The 19,406-nt window shown below is 37.9% G+C and overlaps 1 protein-coding gene across 8 annotated transcripts in view; it reads left to right on the forward strand.

Annotated features, from left to right (window-relative positions):
- Positions 1–19,406, forward strand: part of PDSS2 (decaprenyl diphosphate synthase subunit 2) — a 311,640-nt gene that overhangs the window by 172,549 nt on the left and 119,685 nt on the right. For all 8 annotated transcript variants that reach the window (XM_060419521.1, XM_060419518.1, XM_060419519.1 and 5 more), the window contains one exon: positions 8,716–8,790. In XM_060419521.1, the coding sequence (XP_060275504.1) occupies positions 8,716–8,790 (75 nt within the window). The remainder of the gene's footprint in view (positions 1–8,715; positions 8,791–19,406) is intronic.

Below are 19,406 nucleotides of genomic sequence, written 5' to 3' on the forward strand. Positions count from 1 at the left end.
CAGATCACATCCTGTTTATTGGTGGGTGGTGAAATCGATTTAGTAAGTAACTATTAACACCTTTTTTATGAAATACAAAAGAAAATAGGAATAATGAAACCTTTGTTTTATAAAGCTTCTCATTCATTTTTATACATATGCATGTATACATGTACTGTGTCATGATGTAAAATACAGTTCTTACTCTGGGTTACCATTTAAAAATTCTGAAACCCAGTACTACCGGGCAGTGTCCTAGCCAGCAGCATCCTCAGTTGCATGAAATACTCTACTATGATTCTGGTGCTCTGAAGATTCACACTGTGAACTTCTCAAAAGTGGAATTAACTTTTCAATAAAATCATACTTGGAAAACACCACTTAACATCACTGAAAGGGCCCTCAAATGAAGAAGCAGTGAAAGCAAAATGTTATTGGCCACATGGGGGAAAGTGTGCAGATCACTGAAATGGCAGACATTATTTTCTTCAGAGAAAGTCCAGTCATAACAAGGTATCTTGTTGTTGTTAGTCGCTCAGTCGTGTCTGACTCTTTGCGACCACATGGGCTGCAGGCTTCCCTGGCCTCACTATCTCCCGGAATTTGCTCAAACTCATGTCCATTGAGTCGATGATGCTATCCAACCATCTCATCCTCTATCACTCCCTTCTCTTCCTGCCCTCAGTCTTTCCTGGCATCAGCGTCTTTTCTAATAAATCGGCTCTTTGCAATAGGTGGACAAAGTATTGGAGCTTCAGCTTCAGCATCAGTCCTTCCAATGAATATTCAAAAGCATCTCCTTTTTCTTTATTTCTTCTGAAAAGTTTGATCTTGATGTCAGCATTTTAAATTACCTGCCACTTTTTCAGGAACCTAATTATTTGGAAGGAAAGTTATGACCAACCTAGATAGCATATTAAAAAGCAGAGATATTACTTTGCCAACAAAGGTCCGTCTAGTCAAGGCTATGGTTTTTCCAGTGGTTATGTATGGATGTGAGAGTTGGACTATAAAGAAAGCTGAGCACCAAAGAATTGATGCTTTTGAACTGTGGTGCTGGAGAAGACTTTTGAGAGTCCCTTGGACTGCAAGGAGATCCAACCAGTCCATCCTGGAGGAGACCAGTCTCCTGATGGACTAATGCTGAGGCTGAAACTCCAATACTTTGGCCACCTCATGTGAAGAGTTGACTCGTTGGAAAAGACCCTGATGCTGGGAGGGATTGCGGGCAGGAGGAGAAGGGGTTGACAGAGGATGAGATGGCTGGATGGCATCACTGACTCAGTGCACATGAGTTTGGGTGAATTCCAGGAGTTGGTGATGGACAGGGAGGCCTGGCGTGCGGTGATTCATGGGGTCACAGAGTCAGACACGACTGAGTGACTGAACTGAATTATTGTTTAAATGAATGATATTTGTTACTGCTCAATGACAAACACAGCCAATCATATACCCTCATGCAAAAAGTAAGCAACTTTTGGATTACTTTTGTATTGCTAATAAAAGAAATCCACATTTTTGGCTAATTGGCTATAACTTGCGGTTGCACAGGCCTCCCTGGTGGCTCAGACCGTAAAGAAACTTCCTGCAATGCAGGAGACCTGGGTTCAGTCCCTGGGTCAGGAAGATCCCCTGGAGAAGGGAATGGCAATACGCTCCAGTATTGCTGCCTAGAAAATCCCATGGACAGAGGAGCCTGGTGGGCTACAGTGCATGGGGTCACAAAGAGTCGGACACAACTGAGTGACTAACGCACGTACAATTGCACATTGTAATTGACATTCCTTACAAATGTGCATGGTATAGGTGCACATTTAGGTATTTCTGATCTTGGGGCTTACTGTTGATACAGTTACCTCTTACCTAGATAAGCAAACTGAGCCCCTAAGAAGTGATGCACTGGCCCAAGGTCATGCAGCTCATCTGTGTATTATCCTTCTAGGTGATCAAAGACAAATAAATGGCCTTTATCTCTGTATGGCTATCACTTCTCTCACTAATACAGTGCCAGGTACATAGTAATCTACCAACAAATGTTTTTGAAATGAGTGCACTAGCCAATGTAATATTAAATTTCAAACTTTATATGCAAGCCATTTTCCTAAACTTGTGGACTATTTGTTTTATCAGCTGTGATTTTATACTTTTCTGCAGTTCACTGAATTTTCATGAACCCTTTTGACAAATGTTACCAGTAGTTAGAGTTTATAAACCAATGTATCAGCTGTTCTAAATTAAAAATTAAGATTATCAATTTGCTTAGTTTTTGCTGCACCTGTCCTACTGGTAGTGCCATTTCTCTCTCTGCTCTTCCCCCTTAGCCAGAAAGAACTTCCAGCTCACTTGAACAGATTGCCATCCCTCCCACAAATAAGCACGGCCTTACACATTTGGCAGCATTGAAAAGACTCCCTTCAAAAAGCTGAGTTAGAAGCTTCTTCCAGAACTCCTGTGAGTTAGTGGTGTGTTTGCTACAACAGACTTTTTATCATTGTCTTCATTAAACCTGGTCCTTGTCTGGTAGGAAGGAGTGGAGAGAACCATTCTTTCATAGACTTCATCAATGGCTTATTAAAGCCACTCATTTATACTAATCAGCATACAGATTAGGGCTCATCTGGGTTGTTTGTGCCCAGGTGGTGAGTGAGCAGATTCACCCTTTATTTGGCCACTGCTGCTGCTCCCCATGTTCTTCAGAGATTGCTTCTCCACCGAGGCTGCCAGCCTGGAAGCTCTGGCCAGGTACTGAGGACTGAATCCACCTGGAACCAGATAGTTTGCTTACACCTAGTTTGTAAATGATGAAGTGCTTTACAAATGTTAGATATTACTGGCCTCTATGGGAGAGCGCTCATCCTTTACCAGTCCTCCTGTACTTTATCTTGGTGGTATAAGTAAATCTTTCCATCTTTAAAAGCATCTCTCAAATACTTTGTGCTCCATTTGAATGGAGATGAATGGAAGTGTGAAGCTAATGGCTCTGATTACTGTTAGCAGGCTATTTGGCATCCTTTATCTATAAAAGTATTTTTCTGTAAAATGTTTTCACTGACAATATAATTTCTCTGGCTTAAAAAAAAGTCTTGACAATATCCCTTCAAATGCCAAAGCTCTTTGAAAAGGACGTATTTGCACCAAGTCCATCTTTTTTCCCTCCCAAGAATTAATTCTCCCTCAAGGGTGTTTTACCTTTGCTACCGCTTCATACTCTGCTATTTGTTCCTAGGGGCTGGGGGAGGAGTGCAATAAATTTGTGCATAATTAATACCATGAGCACGGCAGATGCATGCACACACATGACTGTTTCCTTTGCTAGCAGCTGCGAAGAGTACTAAAGGCTGAGGGGCTGTGTGTTCATTTGTTGTCCTGTCATTCCACACTGTAGTTAAAAAAAAAAAAAATCATTAACCTTCCCAGTGCAAGTTTTTGAAAGATTATAAAATCTTTTAAATTATAAAGATTATAAATAGATTATAAGACTATTATAGTCTCCACAGTTTTAATATACCAAGCAGATTAAGTACATAGCGACCTTTTTAAAGTGAATTAAAATACAATTATACCACCTTCTTACATAAACTCAGATAGCTAATGATGGCTTAAGTTTCAGTTGAGCCACATCAGTTTATAATTAACATTTTTCCAAAGATTTGGTTTTACTTTATATTTTACTTTATATTTAGGATAGGCACTCCTTTGCTCAAACCAAGTGCTCTGGTTTACTAGTAAAACATCTACAACTCTGTTGAGTCTGTTCCATCTGTCAAATGCTAACTGACAGTACTCCTGAATCACATTTATTTAGAAGGGCACAAGTTGTCTGCACAGAATGCTTATCACCAGTTCCTGATCTTATTTTTGCTAATCCAGGGACTTTCAGTTGCTGTATTCCATAAATCAGTTTATGGACACAGCTAGGCTTGAAGCCTTTCTGAGACTAAAACAGGGTGTGCTTCCTCCTGTCCCTCTACCTTAGAAGCAGGTTTTCTGTTGTATCTGATATAAAAGCAAGATATATAAAGGGGGGAGAATATGCAATACATTATATAGTAAGTGATTATAAATTTAAGCAAATTGGAAAAATTGAAAAAATTATAATTAAAAACATCTAGAATCTTACCACTTACAGATTATATTATTATTATTATTTTGTTGTATCAGACTTTTCTCAGCATACATAAACATTGATTGAGCTGATTTTTTAAAAAAGAATACCTGTCATGTTGTTCTATTTTGTAACCAGCTTTTCTGTTTCTTTTCCTTAGGAATATATTACCGACATCTTTGTATAGCAGTGAGTGAGGATGCCACCTCCTACTTCTCTCAATTTCTAATTTTTAAGATGATAATTTTATTATAGCTTAGGGCATAATAATCACAACACTTTAGTTTTTCAGTTGAAAAAATTGTTGAATTGTGGTTACCCTTACCAAAAGATAAAGAATGAAGCAATTACATATTCCCCTGCAACTGGTAAAATTTGTCCCATGAATTAACCATTTAACAAAGCCATTCCAGAGATCACTTATATCAGATCTGTAATTGTGCTAAGGTTCAGCTGCATCTAAAAAAATAAAATAAAAAATTAAAAAATACCTAATCTTTAATCTTCGGTGAAAGAATAGTGATTAAAATGGGAAAAGATCAACATTTTGCTCAAGAACAGCAATTTGATGTCCACTTTATTTCCTATGCAGCCTTCTCTCTGGTAGCCAAAAACAAGGTGGCAGGAGAAGCCAGCTCGTAACACTGACACTGGGAATGGTTACGACTTCCGGCTCACTGAGATCTAAGGTGTTACTTTGAAGATTAGGAGATAGTGTATGACATTGCTGTAGCGTCAGACTCAAACACATGACACAAACCATTTTTGTGCAAAAAGCATTTTTGCCTCTGCCTGTACAGGTAAGCTATTCTGCTAGTCTCACAACCTCTAGAAATGTAGAGATGAAGAAACATGTTTCCTATTTGATTACTCTGTAGGCAGTGATAAACTCTCTAAAGTTTATTATAAAATAAACTTTATATTATTGATAATGACAGTCATATAATCTGAATCAATGATTTAAAAAACTGTAAGTCAGTGTTACAGAGACCTCTGATTTTGGTTAAAATAGTCTTTTCATGTGTTCAGTTGTTGAATTAAAATCCACTTTCTTCCCAAATATCTGGATACACTTTAATCTTAGTTTCCATGCTGTGCCTTTCATCTGTCTAACTTACATTGTACACTCCCTGAGACTATGTTCCAGATTCCCTTCTAAGCGCTCTACATAGTTACTCATTAGAGAAGGAAGGAATATGGTCAATTATGCCATTATTGTTTGTTGCAACTTTGCACTTAAACCTGTTATTGTTCTGAATTCGACATATAAGAGTTATTTCCAAGTATTAGGGCCCTTCAAGACTCAGAATTTAGCAGTGTGACCTTTAATTGACCCAACTAGGACTTCTTTGCCAGTTGGTGGAGTGGGCTGCCAGTCATTATAGTTTAAAAAATGGAAATGACTTAAAGTGGTTTAAAAAATAGAAATAGTTTCATTATAATTTCAGATATTAGAACCAAGAGGGATTGGGTACAAAAAGTTTCACAAAGAAAGTGATCATTAAAGTTTAGTTGGAGGGAAAGGTCCATGTGAAGACAACAGATTAAAAATAATATCATGAGCAAAAGATGTCTCATCAGTTTACAAAAAAGCAGTTTTCAAATTAATTTCTTCATTATAAATACTAAGATTTGCATTTCTAAACTCAGGATTTTAGAACTGGAAGAAACTTCAAGGAATTATGCTTTGCAACCGCCCCCCTCCCATTTAATAGTTGAGGAAAACCAAGATTCAGAGAAATAATTGATTTGCCCCAAATCTCACAATGAAATTGGTAGTTAACACCTTGCAGTAAAATTTAGATCTTCTCCCTTATAGTGTTTTGCTTTATTTCATTACAGCTCTCTAATCTGTTGGACTTCTGAGGGTAGCTAACTTCGGGGCTCTTTTTAGCCCATCTTTTTCTAATAGGAAGTATTTGCTTGCCTCCCCATCGCCCCCTGCCCAAGGTCTTGGAACAGTAGTCCTTGAATCCGTCTCAGGGTCACTTCTATCTAAAGCACCAAAATGTGGCAGTTAGGCTCTAGGTTCTTCTCTGGCCATCATTATCCTTGCTACTGTAAATTTTAGATAGGTTGCCTAAACAAATCATTCCTCAAGAATCTGAGGCAAGAGTTGGGGGTCGAGAGGAGAGCTCATTAAGCAAGTGCCTTTTAAAAAAATTATCTACTTACTGATGGCTGTGCTGTGTCTTTGCTGCTACATGGTCAGTGGCTTCTCCTGTTGCAGAGCATGGGCTTCAGTAGTTGTGGCTCCTGGGTTAGAGCACAGGCTCAACAGTTGTGGCACATGGGCTTAGTTGCTGCATGGCATTTGGGATCTTCCCAGGTCAGGGATTGAACCCATGTCTCCTGTTTTGGCAGGTGGATTCTTTACCACTGAGCCACCAGAGAAGCCCAGCAGGTGCCTTCTTAAATTTAAGTACAGTAAATATCTAAACAGGTGAATGCCTATAGTAGTAAGCCATGTAATGAACAAAAAAGATCAGATCATTAAATGTTCTTATTAACATATATATGGGCTGATAGCCCTATCATCTTCCTAGAAATATTTGTGATTCTAAAGGAGAGAAGTACACATCACTTTGGGGTATAATTTTAAAAGTAAACATTTCAAGCAGTGGAAAGATACTTAAGTGTGTGCTGGATAAGTCACTTTTGTCTGGGACACAAGCAGCTCCCTTAGGCTCTTCTGCTTTTTATACTTTCCTACCTTCCTGGACTTGTTAACCCAAGGGAGTCCAAAGTTTTTTCTTTGATGGCTGTTGTTGGCAATGGAGATATTATATTCTGCTTAAGCAAGGATGGTCATTTGAAAGTATAGGTCACTTATAAATTATAAATTTGTAAATACAGGTATATTTGCTAATTGCATTAACAGAAAAAGAATCAGAAAATAAAATGTTTTGTTGCTTCCCCTGGTCTGGAATTTCAGAAAGTAAGGGAACACAGCTCTGGTTATCCAAAACCAGGTCCACTGTTGGAGTTTCTTTTCGTAAATCCCTCTTCACTTTACCAGTGCTGATCTCAGACCTCAAACTGTTTCAAAACCATAACATTTCTTAGTGACTGATTGATCTGTATTATGTGTCTAGCCATCAGAGGGACCTTGGGATGTTGCTTGTGTAAACTGTAATCCAATCTGATGCTGTGCATTTAGTTACAGTCTTTCATAGACCTATTGGCGATACTCTATCCTCCTGGATTTGAGAGCAGAGCTTATCTGATACCTTCAGGGGGAAAAAAATCCATTCATTTTTCTCTTTTCCCCACTTAAATAACTCAACACATCTGGTAACACTGTAGGATCATTGTCCTTGTAGTTCCTCTGCAGCTTATATTGCTACAATATTTCTAAAGTATTTGGTTACCTAAAGGGCAATGCGATTAAAAAAAAAAAAGACTTTGTATAGGTCTTACAAATTAACCCATCTGCAGAGCTAGAAAAAAATATCCCTTTAATCAGCAAAATTTCCATATCAGTTGCCTTGTGTGTGTTATGCAGGATGAATGTAAATATAAATTTGGAGATAAATGCTTATGTGTTAAAATTTTAAAGCATACCTTTCTACAAATTAATGTCATTTACCCCTAAGAAAATGTTTATTAAATCCAAGGTACCTGAGGTTGAAATATCTTGTTGTTTGAGTCTGTATCCTTTGGCTTAATAATGTCTTCAATTACAAGAATGATAAAAGCTGAAACAAAATCCTTTAATTCAATCAGAACTAAGCTAAATTTTAGGAAACCAAGAGTGGGAATTTGATATAAGACTTCATAACATAGAGAGCTAAATATACAAGATACTAAGACTTGGTAAGAAACAGATAGGGTTGCCTTGAGAATTGTTGTTTGAAATGGCTGCACTGAACATTATAATAAATACCATTATTTTGTCCTCCTGAGTTATGATGGTTTATGCAAACAACTCTAAATTGTACAGTAGTTCCAAGGAGAACATATACTGTTTTCTGCTTGTTTTACATTCTGGAACAAGTTCAAAGCTTTTGATTTTGTTTGATTTTTTAAATAATCTAAGCCTTGAAAATAATATAGGTTAGATGAATACAATTTTACTATTACAGTTCTATTAAAATTTTCAGTGTTGTAGTACATTTGACCCAAGGGCCCTATACCAAGTATATCCACAGCACATTTATAGTGCAACAGAATGAACACATTAGAAAGGTTCACTGTTCTTTTGCTTTTGCTCTTCTTTCTATGTTAAGTATGAAAATTGGCATTGTGATGGCTTCCAGAACGGGGATATTAAAAAAGTGTCCACCTGACAGAAACAAACATTCAGAAAATAAGTTGGGTTAAGATTTTATTCATTATCTGAAATTTAAACTTATGTTCAATATGGCTATTACTGGATTTTCACATATAGTCATTAAATGCTATGCTTGTAAGTTTTTTTTGTTTGAATTATGACTGGAAAGTTGGATCACAGCTCTAATATCCAGGTGGACAATGCCATTTGCCAGGATTTTTGTGCATAACCCCTCCTTTTTTTTTTCCTATCGAACACAATACTCCCTTGCAAGTGAGCCTCCTGAGGCAGTCTGAGGTAACAATGTGGATACATTTTTAAAATTCTTCTGATTTTTTCTTTTTTTCTTGTTTTTTAGGTTGTGGAACTTTTGGCAAGTGCTCTTATGGATTTGGTACAAGGAGTATACTATGAAAATTCTACTTTAGCAAAGGTAAGGATTTGGTACTCATTATAAAATGTTAGATTAAAAACCCTCATGGCAGAACTAGAATTGAGCGAAAATGTCATTCTTGTTTTGTGTTTAGATTAGTGTTTTGGCTACAAATTCATGGCCATACGCTTAGTACATAGCAGATTTAGCCAATTAAAACAACCTCTTATCCTCTGGCTGGATTCACAGTCTGCTCCGTCTGCAGCAGCCCAGTAGACACCAGGATGCTTCTGGCTGGCAGGTAGCACTGTCAATAAGGCAGACAGGCTGGAGAAGCAGCTCTTGGCTCATGGTGAGGTGACTGGACCCAGCCTTTCCTCAGAAGAAGAGGCTTTCCGTGTCCCAAAAGTGTGGATGTGATCCCAAGAAGGTGACTGTTGGGGGCATAAGGGAGGAATGTCTTTTATATCCAAGATCTAGAATTTACTGTGCTATTAGATTCTCTATGATAAGATATAGAGTGATTGCACAGTTGGATTATTTTGATTAATTTTATAGATCTAGAATTAAGGTTTTTTGACTCATTTAGCAGGACATCTCAAAAAGGGTTATGTTATATTTCCTTAAAATGCACTTATTTCATTTCAGCAGGATATTTAATGGGAAGCAATTGCTTCATTGACCACCACCATCATTTAACATGTTATATGCTATTACAAGGGACTCCTTTATTAGTGTTTCATTATTCTAACTTCTTTAGCTTTCTGCATTAGCAAGATTCCACTCACTGCAAATTAGAAAAAATATGCATGTATGCACATCTTAAGCTTTTTGACATTTCCATTTGAAAAAAAAGAAAGATAAATTTTACTGGAAGTGAAACATAGGGCATGAGCAACCTGGATATGAAATTTTAAATTTAAAAGTATAACCCAGGGATTCTGGATGGCTCTGAGAGTGGTTAGTGAAATATGAAGAATTGTACCTTGAACATCTGCTAACATTTGGTTCAGGGAACACAGTTCCTGGCAGGCATATCTTAACTTCACCTACATAGCATAGTGCTATGTGGTGACTGGCAGGATATATGACCACAGTAGACCCCATTTGCTGTGTTTTTCAAAAACATACCATAGTTTTCTGCCACGGCTGAGGGTAAATAGCAGTTTGTAAAATGGAGGACCTGGTCTAGTTCCACTCATATAAAGTATGATGAAGATGACGGTAGGTAAGCACATAATGGGCATCCCTGGTGGCTCAGTGGTAAAGAATCCACCTGCCAATGCAGGAGACCTGGGTTTGAGCCCTGGGTTGGGAAGATCCCCTGGAGAAGGAAATAGTAACCCACTCTAGCAATCTTGCTTGGGAAATCCCATGGACAGAGAATCCTGGCAGGCTTCAGTCCACTGGGTTGAATAGTGTCCGACACAACTTAACAACTAAATAACAACAAGCACATAACACTATGGTAAGTAATTCATGAGTGTCTTCCTTGACGTCTTCACAGTAATCCTGCTAGCAGAGACTACTGCTCTGCCCATTTTACATCTTTGAAAACTGAGGCTTAGAAAAGATTAATGTGCCCATAGTCATACAACTTGCTAGTTGAGATTTGAACTTAAGAGCTCAGCTCTAACCTCTCATCCTGTACCTTAATGAAACCTGATCTGCGAGCATGCCTCTGCCATACCTGAGATCCCACCGTATATGATGATGGCAGTGGCCTCTTCTGGCAGTTTTAGAAAAGGAAGTGGCAACCCACTCCAGTATTCTTGCCTGGAAAATTCCATAGACAGAGGATCCTGGAGGGCTGCAGTCCATGGGGTCACAAAGAGTCAGACGTGACTGAGTGCGCATGCATGCTTCTGGCAATTGAAGCATTGTTTTTCCCCTGGGATATTTCTTAGGTGTTTATTGGGATTCCCTGGTGGCTCAGACGGTAAAGCGTCTGCCCGCAGTGTGGGAGACCCAGGTTCGATCCGCAAGTTGGGAAGATCCCCTGGAGAAGGAAATGGCAACCCACTCCAGTCCTCTTGCCTAGAAAATTCCATGGATGGAGGTGTTATTAGGTTGGTGCAAAACTAATTGTAGTTTTTGCATTGTCAAAATTTGTTGTTTGTTATTGAATACGTTCTTAAATAAATGTGATTATGTTATATATTGGTCTTCCCTGGTAGCTCAGCTGGTAAAGAATCCACTTGCAATATAGGAAACCTGGGTTCGATTCCTGGGTTGAGAAAAACCCCTGGAGTAGGGAACAACTACCCACTCCAGTATTCTGACCTGGAGAATTCCATGGGCTGTATAGTCCATGGGGTCACAAAGAGTCAGACACGACTGAGCAGCTTCCATTCACTCACTCATGTTATACATCACTTTAATGCGCATTTCTTGCTTTATATGTTTTTGCTAATGACTTCTTACTTGCTACTTATTTTATATTTATTTTATACTGTGGAAATGATGTTAGACAAAAAGCAAATTCTAGCAGTTTTCTAATTTGAATTCCAAATGGCTTGGTTGTAAAGCAGCAGAGATAATTTGCAGCATCAACACCACATTTGGTCCAGGAACTGCTAATGAACATACAGTGCGCTAGAGGTTCAAGAAGTTTTGCAAAGGAGAGAAGAGCTTTGAAGATGAGGAGCGCAGTGGCCAGCCTTTGGAAGGTGACAACAACCAACTGAGAGTGGTCACTGAAGCTGATTCTCTTACAACTATTACGAGAAGTTGCCAAAGAACTCTACGTAAGCCATTCTATGATCATTTGGTATTTGAAGCAAATTGGAAAACTGAAAAAGCTCCATAAGTGGGGAGCTCATGAACTGACTGCAAATCAAAAAAATTGTTCTTTTGAAGTGTCATCTTTTCTTATTTTACACAATAACAACGAACCATTTCTTGATCGGATTGTGACGTGCAAAGAAAAGTGGATTTTATATGACAACCAGTGATGACCAGCTCAGTGGTTGGACCGAGAAGAAGCTCCAAAGCACCTCCCAAAGCCAAACTTGCACCAAAGAAAGTTCATGGTCACTATTTGATGGTCTGCTGCCTGTCTGATCCATTTGTCCACTACAGCTTTCTGAATCTTGGAAACACCATTACATCTGAGAAGTATGCTCAGCAAATCGATGAGATGCACGAAAAACTGCAGTGCCTGCAGCTGGCATTGGTCAACAGAATGGGCCCAGTTCTCCACGACAGCGCCTGACTGCATATCACACATCCAACACTTCAAAAGTTGAACAAATTGGACCACAAAGTTTTGCCTCCTCTGCCACATTCACCTGCCCTCTTGTCAACCAACTACCACTTCTTCATGTATCTCGACAACTTTTTGCAGGGAAAACGCTTCCACAACCAGAAAGCAGAAATTGCTTTCCAAGAGTTCATTGAATCCCAAAGCACAGATTTTTATGCTACAGGAACAAACTTATTTCTTGTTGGCAAAATTGTGTTGATTGTAATGGTTCCTATTTTGATTAATAAAGCTGTGTTTGAACCTAGTTTTAATGACTCAAAATTCATAGTCCGAAACTGCAATTAGACTCACACCAACCTAATAGTTCCATATAAGATATTAATGTTTTATAGTTAAATATCTGTTAAGTTCTAAGTGAAAATATTATTGTTGATTTTAAGGTTCTTGACTTATTTACTCTTACCATTTGTCCACTATAGTTGCCACAGTTTATTAATAACTTTGTGAACATTTGTTAAATACTTTCTATATTTCAGGCTGTCCTACTAGCAACAACAAGAATAAATGCTTAGCGCTTTACAGTTTGCTTATACTTTCTACATAATCACCTATGAAAATGGTATCATTTGTTGGTATACCCATTTTATAGAGGAAAAAGCCTAAAATTCAGAGATGACAAATGCCAGGAAAGCATAGTGTCTGGAAATGGTTAACGCATGTTTGACAGTGATGTGATCCACACCCAGGGTTTTTTGACTCCAAGTCCCATATAATCTCTTTCTTCCTGAGAAAGAGAAGAGAGGTAGCAACAAAGTCTTCAATGAACCACCTGTTAGTAGGCACCAGTTGCTGACTTTGATTATCTAGTAAATTTTACTCAGAAGATTCTAGCAATGCTTTGTCATCTGCCCTCTTTCCCTGCTACCTTCCCAAACACTTCAGAATTTTTTTAAGCAGTTGCATTTCTGAATATAGCCAAACCATTTAAAGAGCTGTTCTTTTTTTATAATGGAAACAAAAATGCATAGTTGAACTGAAGCAGTAGAAGTGCTTCTTGATGCCTCCATTTGCTCTCTAGGACCAATTTAGGTTAACCACATTTCCCTTCCTAACCAGAAAGATTCTGAGTTTTTTACCCCCCTTCTGAGTGTGCTTTCCATTGCAGTGGCTCTTCAGAATTTGGTTTTTCTAACTTGGCCCAGGAGTCACTTCAGAGGCAGAGAGAGCACTGCCCCACACTGGAGTGCCTTCAAGGTTTTCATGTTCTGACATGATTGGGAAGCAGCCACAAGTGGAGGTCATGTGGAAAGTGAGTTGCACAACCTCCTCGCCTGGGGCCAATTCGTACACAAAAGAATTGCTTTGTGATTTAAAATGAGCTGCAAACCATTTCATCTCTCCAGGGATAAGAGGATACAATAGTGGTCTGTTTTCTCCCTCCTTAGTGCTCCTTTCTTAGTGCAGTGATGAAGAAGCTGGGTAGTATAAAAATAGCTTTCTATGGAGTAGTATCTCTGACTAGAGTAAATGCATTAAAACAAATGGAGGCGAGTTGTAACTAAATATGTTAAAAATCACCTTCTCTGGAAGTTTGTAATTACCTAATCCTCCTTAAAACTATGAAAATTTATGTGACTTATGTTAGTAATGCTTAACAGATTGTATGTAAATTGGGATTCAGTGTTATTTAGAAAATTCATCCTTGTTCTATCCTTTGCAAATAACATTTTTATTTTTGTATTTTTGCTAGTTTGTGAGCCATTTCTTCTTGCAATAAAAATTAGTCATTGTGCTTTTTTTAGTGTTTATATCTTCCTTCCCTTTACCTGTTTTTTCTTTTCTTGTTAACTAATTAAACAAAGAAGCACATCAGATTTAAAAATACACTTTAAATGGTCATTTGCCATGCTAAAAGATCCCTTGTTAACATTCTATTCATATTATTCACTGTGCATACTAAATATTTTATAGTTTAGCTAAAGTTGCTTTGAATCCATAGGCCATTATATCTAAAATCTTTTTAACACAATTATGTTATTATTATAACTTAGTTTCTAATTAGAAAAGTAAATACGTGTTCATTAACTAAAAATTGACAGCACAGAAAAAGGTTGAAGAAAATAAAAACTATTTTATATAAGCCATCCCCCAGAAATGCATTATGATTACATTCTAGTGTATTTCCTTCTAGCTTTCATTCTGTATTCCTCCCATTTTTAAAAAAATTTCTCCCATTTTTGCGTTATTATTGTATATACAATTTTTTCATTCTGATTTATTCCCCAGGATAGTCATTTTTGTTACTAAAAGTCTTCAAAATATCTAATGGCTATTTAATATTTCCTCATTACTTCATTACTTTCATTTATATACTGTACTATAATTTACTGAACCATTCCACAGTTTTTGGACACTTGCTTTGTTTTCTTTCCTCTTTTTTTTTTTTAACTAATGTAAACGATATTATGATGAACATTTTAGTGTATATAACTTTGCTCTATTTCATACTGTTTGCTAAAAAAGTTCTTAAAGTCACATACTTGAATTAAAAAGTAAGAATATTTTAAAAATATCCCTATGCAGAAAAGGACTACTGTCCTTAAAAAAAAAAACTTGCTTGTAAAGTTAGCCCTTGGCTAGCATCTGGAAACTTGGATTTTAGAAATGTTTCCCCCATTCTCTAACTGATAAGGGCAGTTCACTGTACCTAAACAGTCTCTGCCAACAGAATGGTTTATATTGATCTCCTTTCCTTCTGGGAGTCTAGAATTTTGGTACATGCTAGGCAGAGGATACCTACATCGCCAGCTCCAACCAAAACCCTGAGGACTGAGTCACCAGTGAATATACCTGCTAGACAGCATTTCACGTGTTTTCATATGTGTTAATTCGTGGAGTCTTTTGTGACCCCACCAGAAGAGGAAGAATTCTTAACACCTTACACCTGGTTTCCTCTAGTCTTCATCTCATGCACCTTTTTCCTTTGCTGGTTTTACTTTGTATCCTTTTGGTGTAATAAACCATACCTGTGAGTTCAACTATATGCTGAGTTCTGTGTATCCTCCTAAAAAATCATCAAACCTGGGAGTGATCTTAGGAACCCCAACACTGTCTTTCTCTGATTTTTTGTTTATTTCCCATCCGTTTCTGCTCCCTCCCTAGGAATCTAATCAAGGTCCTCTGCAAGGCATGTGTCTTTAATTTCTATTGCTGTTAAAATGGGGAACAGCAGACTTCTTCCCTGTTTTCAGAGATTCCTCTCATGTTAGCTCAATTGCAGTCTCAGGAGTTTGTTGTTTATTTAGTCACTAAATCATGTCCATCTCTTTTGGGACCCCATGGACTGTAGCTTGCCAGGCTCCTCTGTCCATGGGATTTCCCAGACGAGAATACTGGAGTGGTTCACCAGTTCCTTCTCCAGGGGATCTTCCCAACCCAGGGATCAAATTTGTGTCTCCTGAGTTGCAGGCGGATTCTTCACCATTGAGCCACTAGGGAAGCTGAGAGAGGGTTTTAAAGAGAATCAAGTTCTCAACTGATTTTAACACTATGGCTGAAATAGTAAAGATCCATTCTGGGTTTTTTTTTTTTTCTAAACACATTGTATTTTCAGTAGATTATTGTTTTATGAGGAATATCATTATTTTGTGGGGCAAGATAACTTCTATCCACTTACTTGTTTTATCTTTATGTTTATCTTATTTTGACTCTTGTGCAACTTTCAAGTAAAACATGGAAATAAGCTATTTCAGTCCACTGGGAAGTTGTACATTATCTCTTATTTGCAAAAGGCCTTATGCCACCATCTAATATATAATAAAGAGATAAACAAGCTAAGTTTTTGCCATTGAAAACCATAACAGGAGGAAAATGTGAACAAAAATTGTATCTGTTTGGGAAAAATCAGAAAAAATATTAAGATCATGATACTTTAGACAAGCATTTTAAGTATCTTTCATATTTGCCCTCTTAGTTAATATCTACAATGCTTTTCATCTCTTTATGTTGATCCCAATTTCCATGTGGTATTTTTTTTTCTTCCTTAAAAGTTGTATTTTAACACTACTTATAGTGCAGGTCTGCTGGTGATTAATTCTTTCGTTTGTGTGTCTGAAAAAGTCTACTTCAACACTGCTCTTGAAAGATATGTTCACTGGATACAGAATTCAAGATTGATATTTTTTTTTCTTTCAACAGTACCTTTTAAAGGTATTGCTTCATTATCTTTTCACTTAATTGTTGCCAAAGCTGCTGTTATCTTTGTTCTTCTGTACATAACATGTGTAAATTTCTCTGGCTGTTTTTCTGATTTCCTTTTTACCACTGTTTTTGAGCAATTGGATTATGATGCCTTGTGTCATTTTTCTTTTTCTTTTCATGTTTCTTGTGTCTGTGGTCCTTTGAGCTTCTTGGTTCTGGTGACTTTATTTTTTTTTTAATCAAATTTTGAAAAATTTTGGTCATTTTATCTTAAAATATTTTTTGATCTTTCCTTCTTTCTCCTCTATCATAGGGACTCCAGCTACATGAGTAATAGACTGCTTAAAGTTATCACAGAGTCCACTATGCTGTATTCTTTTTTTTTATTCCCCTGTAATTTTCTTTTTGTGTTTCATTTTAGATAATTTCTGTTGGTATGCATTCAAGTTCACCAGTTTATATCTTCCATGCTTCTGCTTAATATACTCAGTATTTGCTGTAGCTTCCAGGTCACATGGGAAATGTTTTACTATCCCTATCTACTAATTCTATCATCTGTGTCATTTCTAAGTTGATTTCAATTGACTTATTTTATTCCTCATTATGTGTTGCTTATTTTCCTGCCCATTTGTTTTTTCTTGCATGCTGGTTATTTTTCACTGGCTGCCAGACACTGTGAATTTTATTGTTTGATGCTAGACATTTTTGTGTCTCTATGAATATTCCTGAACTTTCTTCTGGAATGCAGTTAAGCTACTGGAAACAGGTTGATACTTTCAGGTCCTACCTTTAACTCTCAGAGGATCAGAGTAACATTTAGTCTAACATTTTTCCCACTGCTAAGGCAAACCCTTCAGAGTACCCTACTGATACCCTGTGAATTGTTTTCCCACTGCAGCTGATGGGAGCAGGAGCTATTCCCAGCCCTGTAAATTGTTCACTACATACCTTCTGAATGATTTCCCCCCCACACACTTTGTAGTTTCTTTGTACCCACTGGCAATACTTGGCTTGTTATTCAGTTGCTCAGTGATGTCCGACTCTTTGTGACCCCATGGACTGCAGCACGCCAGGCTTCCCTGTCCTTTATCATCTTCTGGAACTTGCTCAAACTCATGTCCATTGAGTCAGTGATATGATCCAATCATCTCGTCCGTTGTCACTCCCTTTTCCTTCTGCCTTCCATCTTTCCCAGCATCAGGGTCTTTTCCAATGAGTCAGCTCTTCACATCAGGTGGCCACCGTATGGGAGTTTCAGCTTCAGCATCAGTCCTTCCAATGAACACCCAGACTGATCTCCTTTAGGATGGACTGGTTGGATCTTCTTATAGTCCAAAGCACTCTCAGAGTTTGAAAGCATCAATTCTTTGGTGGTCAGCCTTCTTTATGGTCCAGCTCTCACATCCATACATGACTATTAGAAAAACCATAGTTTTGACTCTACAGACCTTTGTTGGCAAAGTAATGTCTCTGCTTTTTAATATGTTGTCTAGTTTGATCATAGCTTTTCTTCCAAGGAGCAAGTATCTTTTAATTTAATGGCCACAGTCACCATCCGCAGTGATCTTGGAGCCCAAGAAAATAAAGTCTGTCACTATTTCCACTGTTACCCCATCTGTTTGTCATGAAGTGATGAGACTGGATGCCATGATCTTAGTTTTTGAATGTTGAGTTCTAAGCCAGCTTTTTCACTCTCCTCTTCCACCTTTAGTATCTTTAGTTCCTCTTTGCTTTCTGCCATAAGGGTGATATCATCTGCATATCTGAGGCTATTGATATTTCTCCCAGCAATCTTGATTCCAGCTTGTGCTTCATCCAGCCCAGCATCTCCCATGATGTACTTTGCATAGAAGTTAAATAAACAATATACAGCCTTAACATGCTCCTTTCGCAATTTAGAACCACTCCGACGTTCTGTCCCCAGTTGTATGTTGCTGTGGACCTGTATACAGGTTTCTCAGGAGAGAGGTAAGGTGGTCTGGTATTCCCATCTCTTGAAGAATTTTTCCACAGTTTGTAGTGATCCTTACAGTCAAAGGCTTTAGCACAGTCAATGAAGCAGAAGTGGATATCATTCTGGATTCTCTTGCTTTTTCTATGATCCAGCAGATGTTGGCAGTTTGTCTCTGGTTCCTCTGCCATTTCTAAATCCAACTTGAACCTGTGGAAGTTCTCAGTTCATGTACTGTTGAAGCCTAGATTGGAGAATTTTGAGCATTACCTTGCTAACATGTGAAATGAGTGCAATTGTGTGGTAGTTTGAACATTTTTTGGCATTGTCTCTCTTTGGGTTTGAAATGAAAACTGACCTTTTTCAGTCCCATGGTCACTGCTAAGTTTTCCAAATTTGCTGGCATATTGAGTGCAGCACTTTAACAGCATCATCTTTCAGGATGTGAAATAGCTCAACTGGAATTCCGTCACTCCACTAGCTTTGTTTGTGGTGATGCTTCCTCAGGCCCACTTGACTTTGCATTCCAGAATGTGTGACTCTAGATCAGTGATCACACCATCGTGGTTATCTGGGTCATGAAGATCTTTTTTATATAGTTCTTCTGTGTATTCTTGGCACCTCTTAATATCTTCTGCTTCTTTTAGGTCCATACCATTTATGTCCTTTATTGTGCTCATCCTTACATGAAATAGTCCCTTAGTGTCTCTAATTTTCTTGAGATCTCTAGTCTTTCCCATTTTACTGTTTGCCTCTATTTCTTTGCATTGATCATTGAGGAAGGCTTTCTTATCTCTCCTTGCTGTTCTTTGGAACTCTGCATTCAGATGGGTATATCTTTTCTCCTTTGCTTTCCCTTCTCTTCTTTTCTCAGCTATTTGTAAGCCCTCCTCAGACAACCATTTTGCCTTTTTGCATTTCTTTTTCTTGGGGATGGTTTTGATCACCGCCTCCTGTATAATGTCACGAACCTCTGTTCATAGTTCTCCAGCACTCTATCAGAGCTAATTTCTTGAATCTATTTGTCTCTTTCATTGTATAATCATAAGGGATATGTTTAGGTCATACCTGAATGGTCTAGTGGTTTTCCCTACTTTCTTCAATTTAAGTCTGAATTTTGCAATAAGGAGTTCATGATCAGAGCCACAGTCAGCTCCCAGTCTTGTTTTTGCTGGCTGTATAGAGCTTCTCCATCTTGGCTGCAAAGAATATAATCAGTCTGATTTTGGTGTTGACCATCTGGTGATGTCCACGTGTAGTGTCTTCTCTTGTGTTGTTGTAAGAGTGTGTTTTCTATGACCAGTGCATTCTTTTGGCAAA

Source organism: Ovis aries, chromosome 8 (assembly GCF_016772045.2).
Source record: "Ovis aries strain OAR_USU_Benz2616 breed Rambouillet chromosome 8, ARS-UI_Ramb_v3.0, whole genome shotgun sequence".
NCBI lineage: Eukaryota > Metazoa > Chordata > Mammalia > Artiodactyla > Bovidae > Ovis > Ovis aries.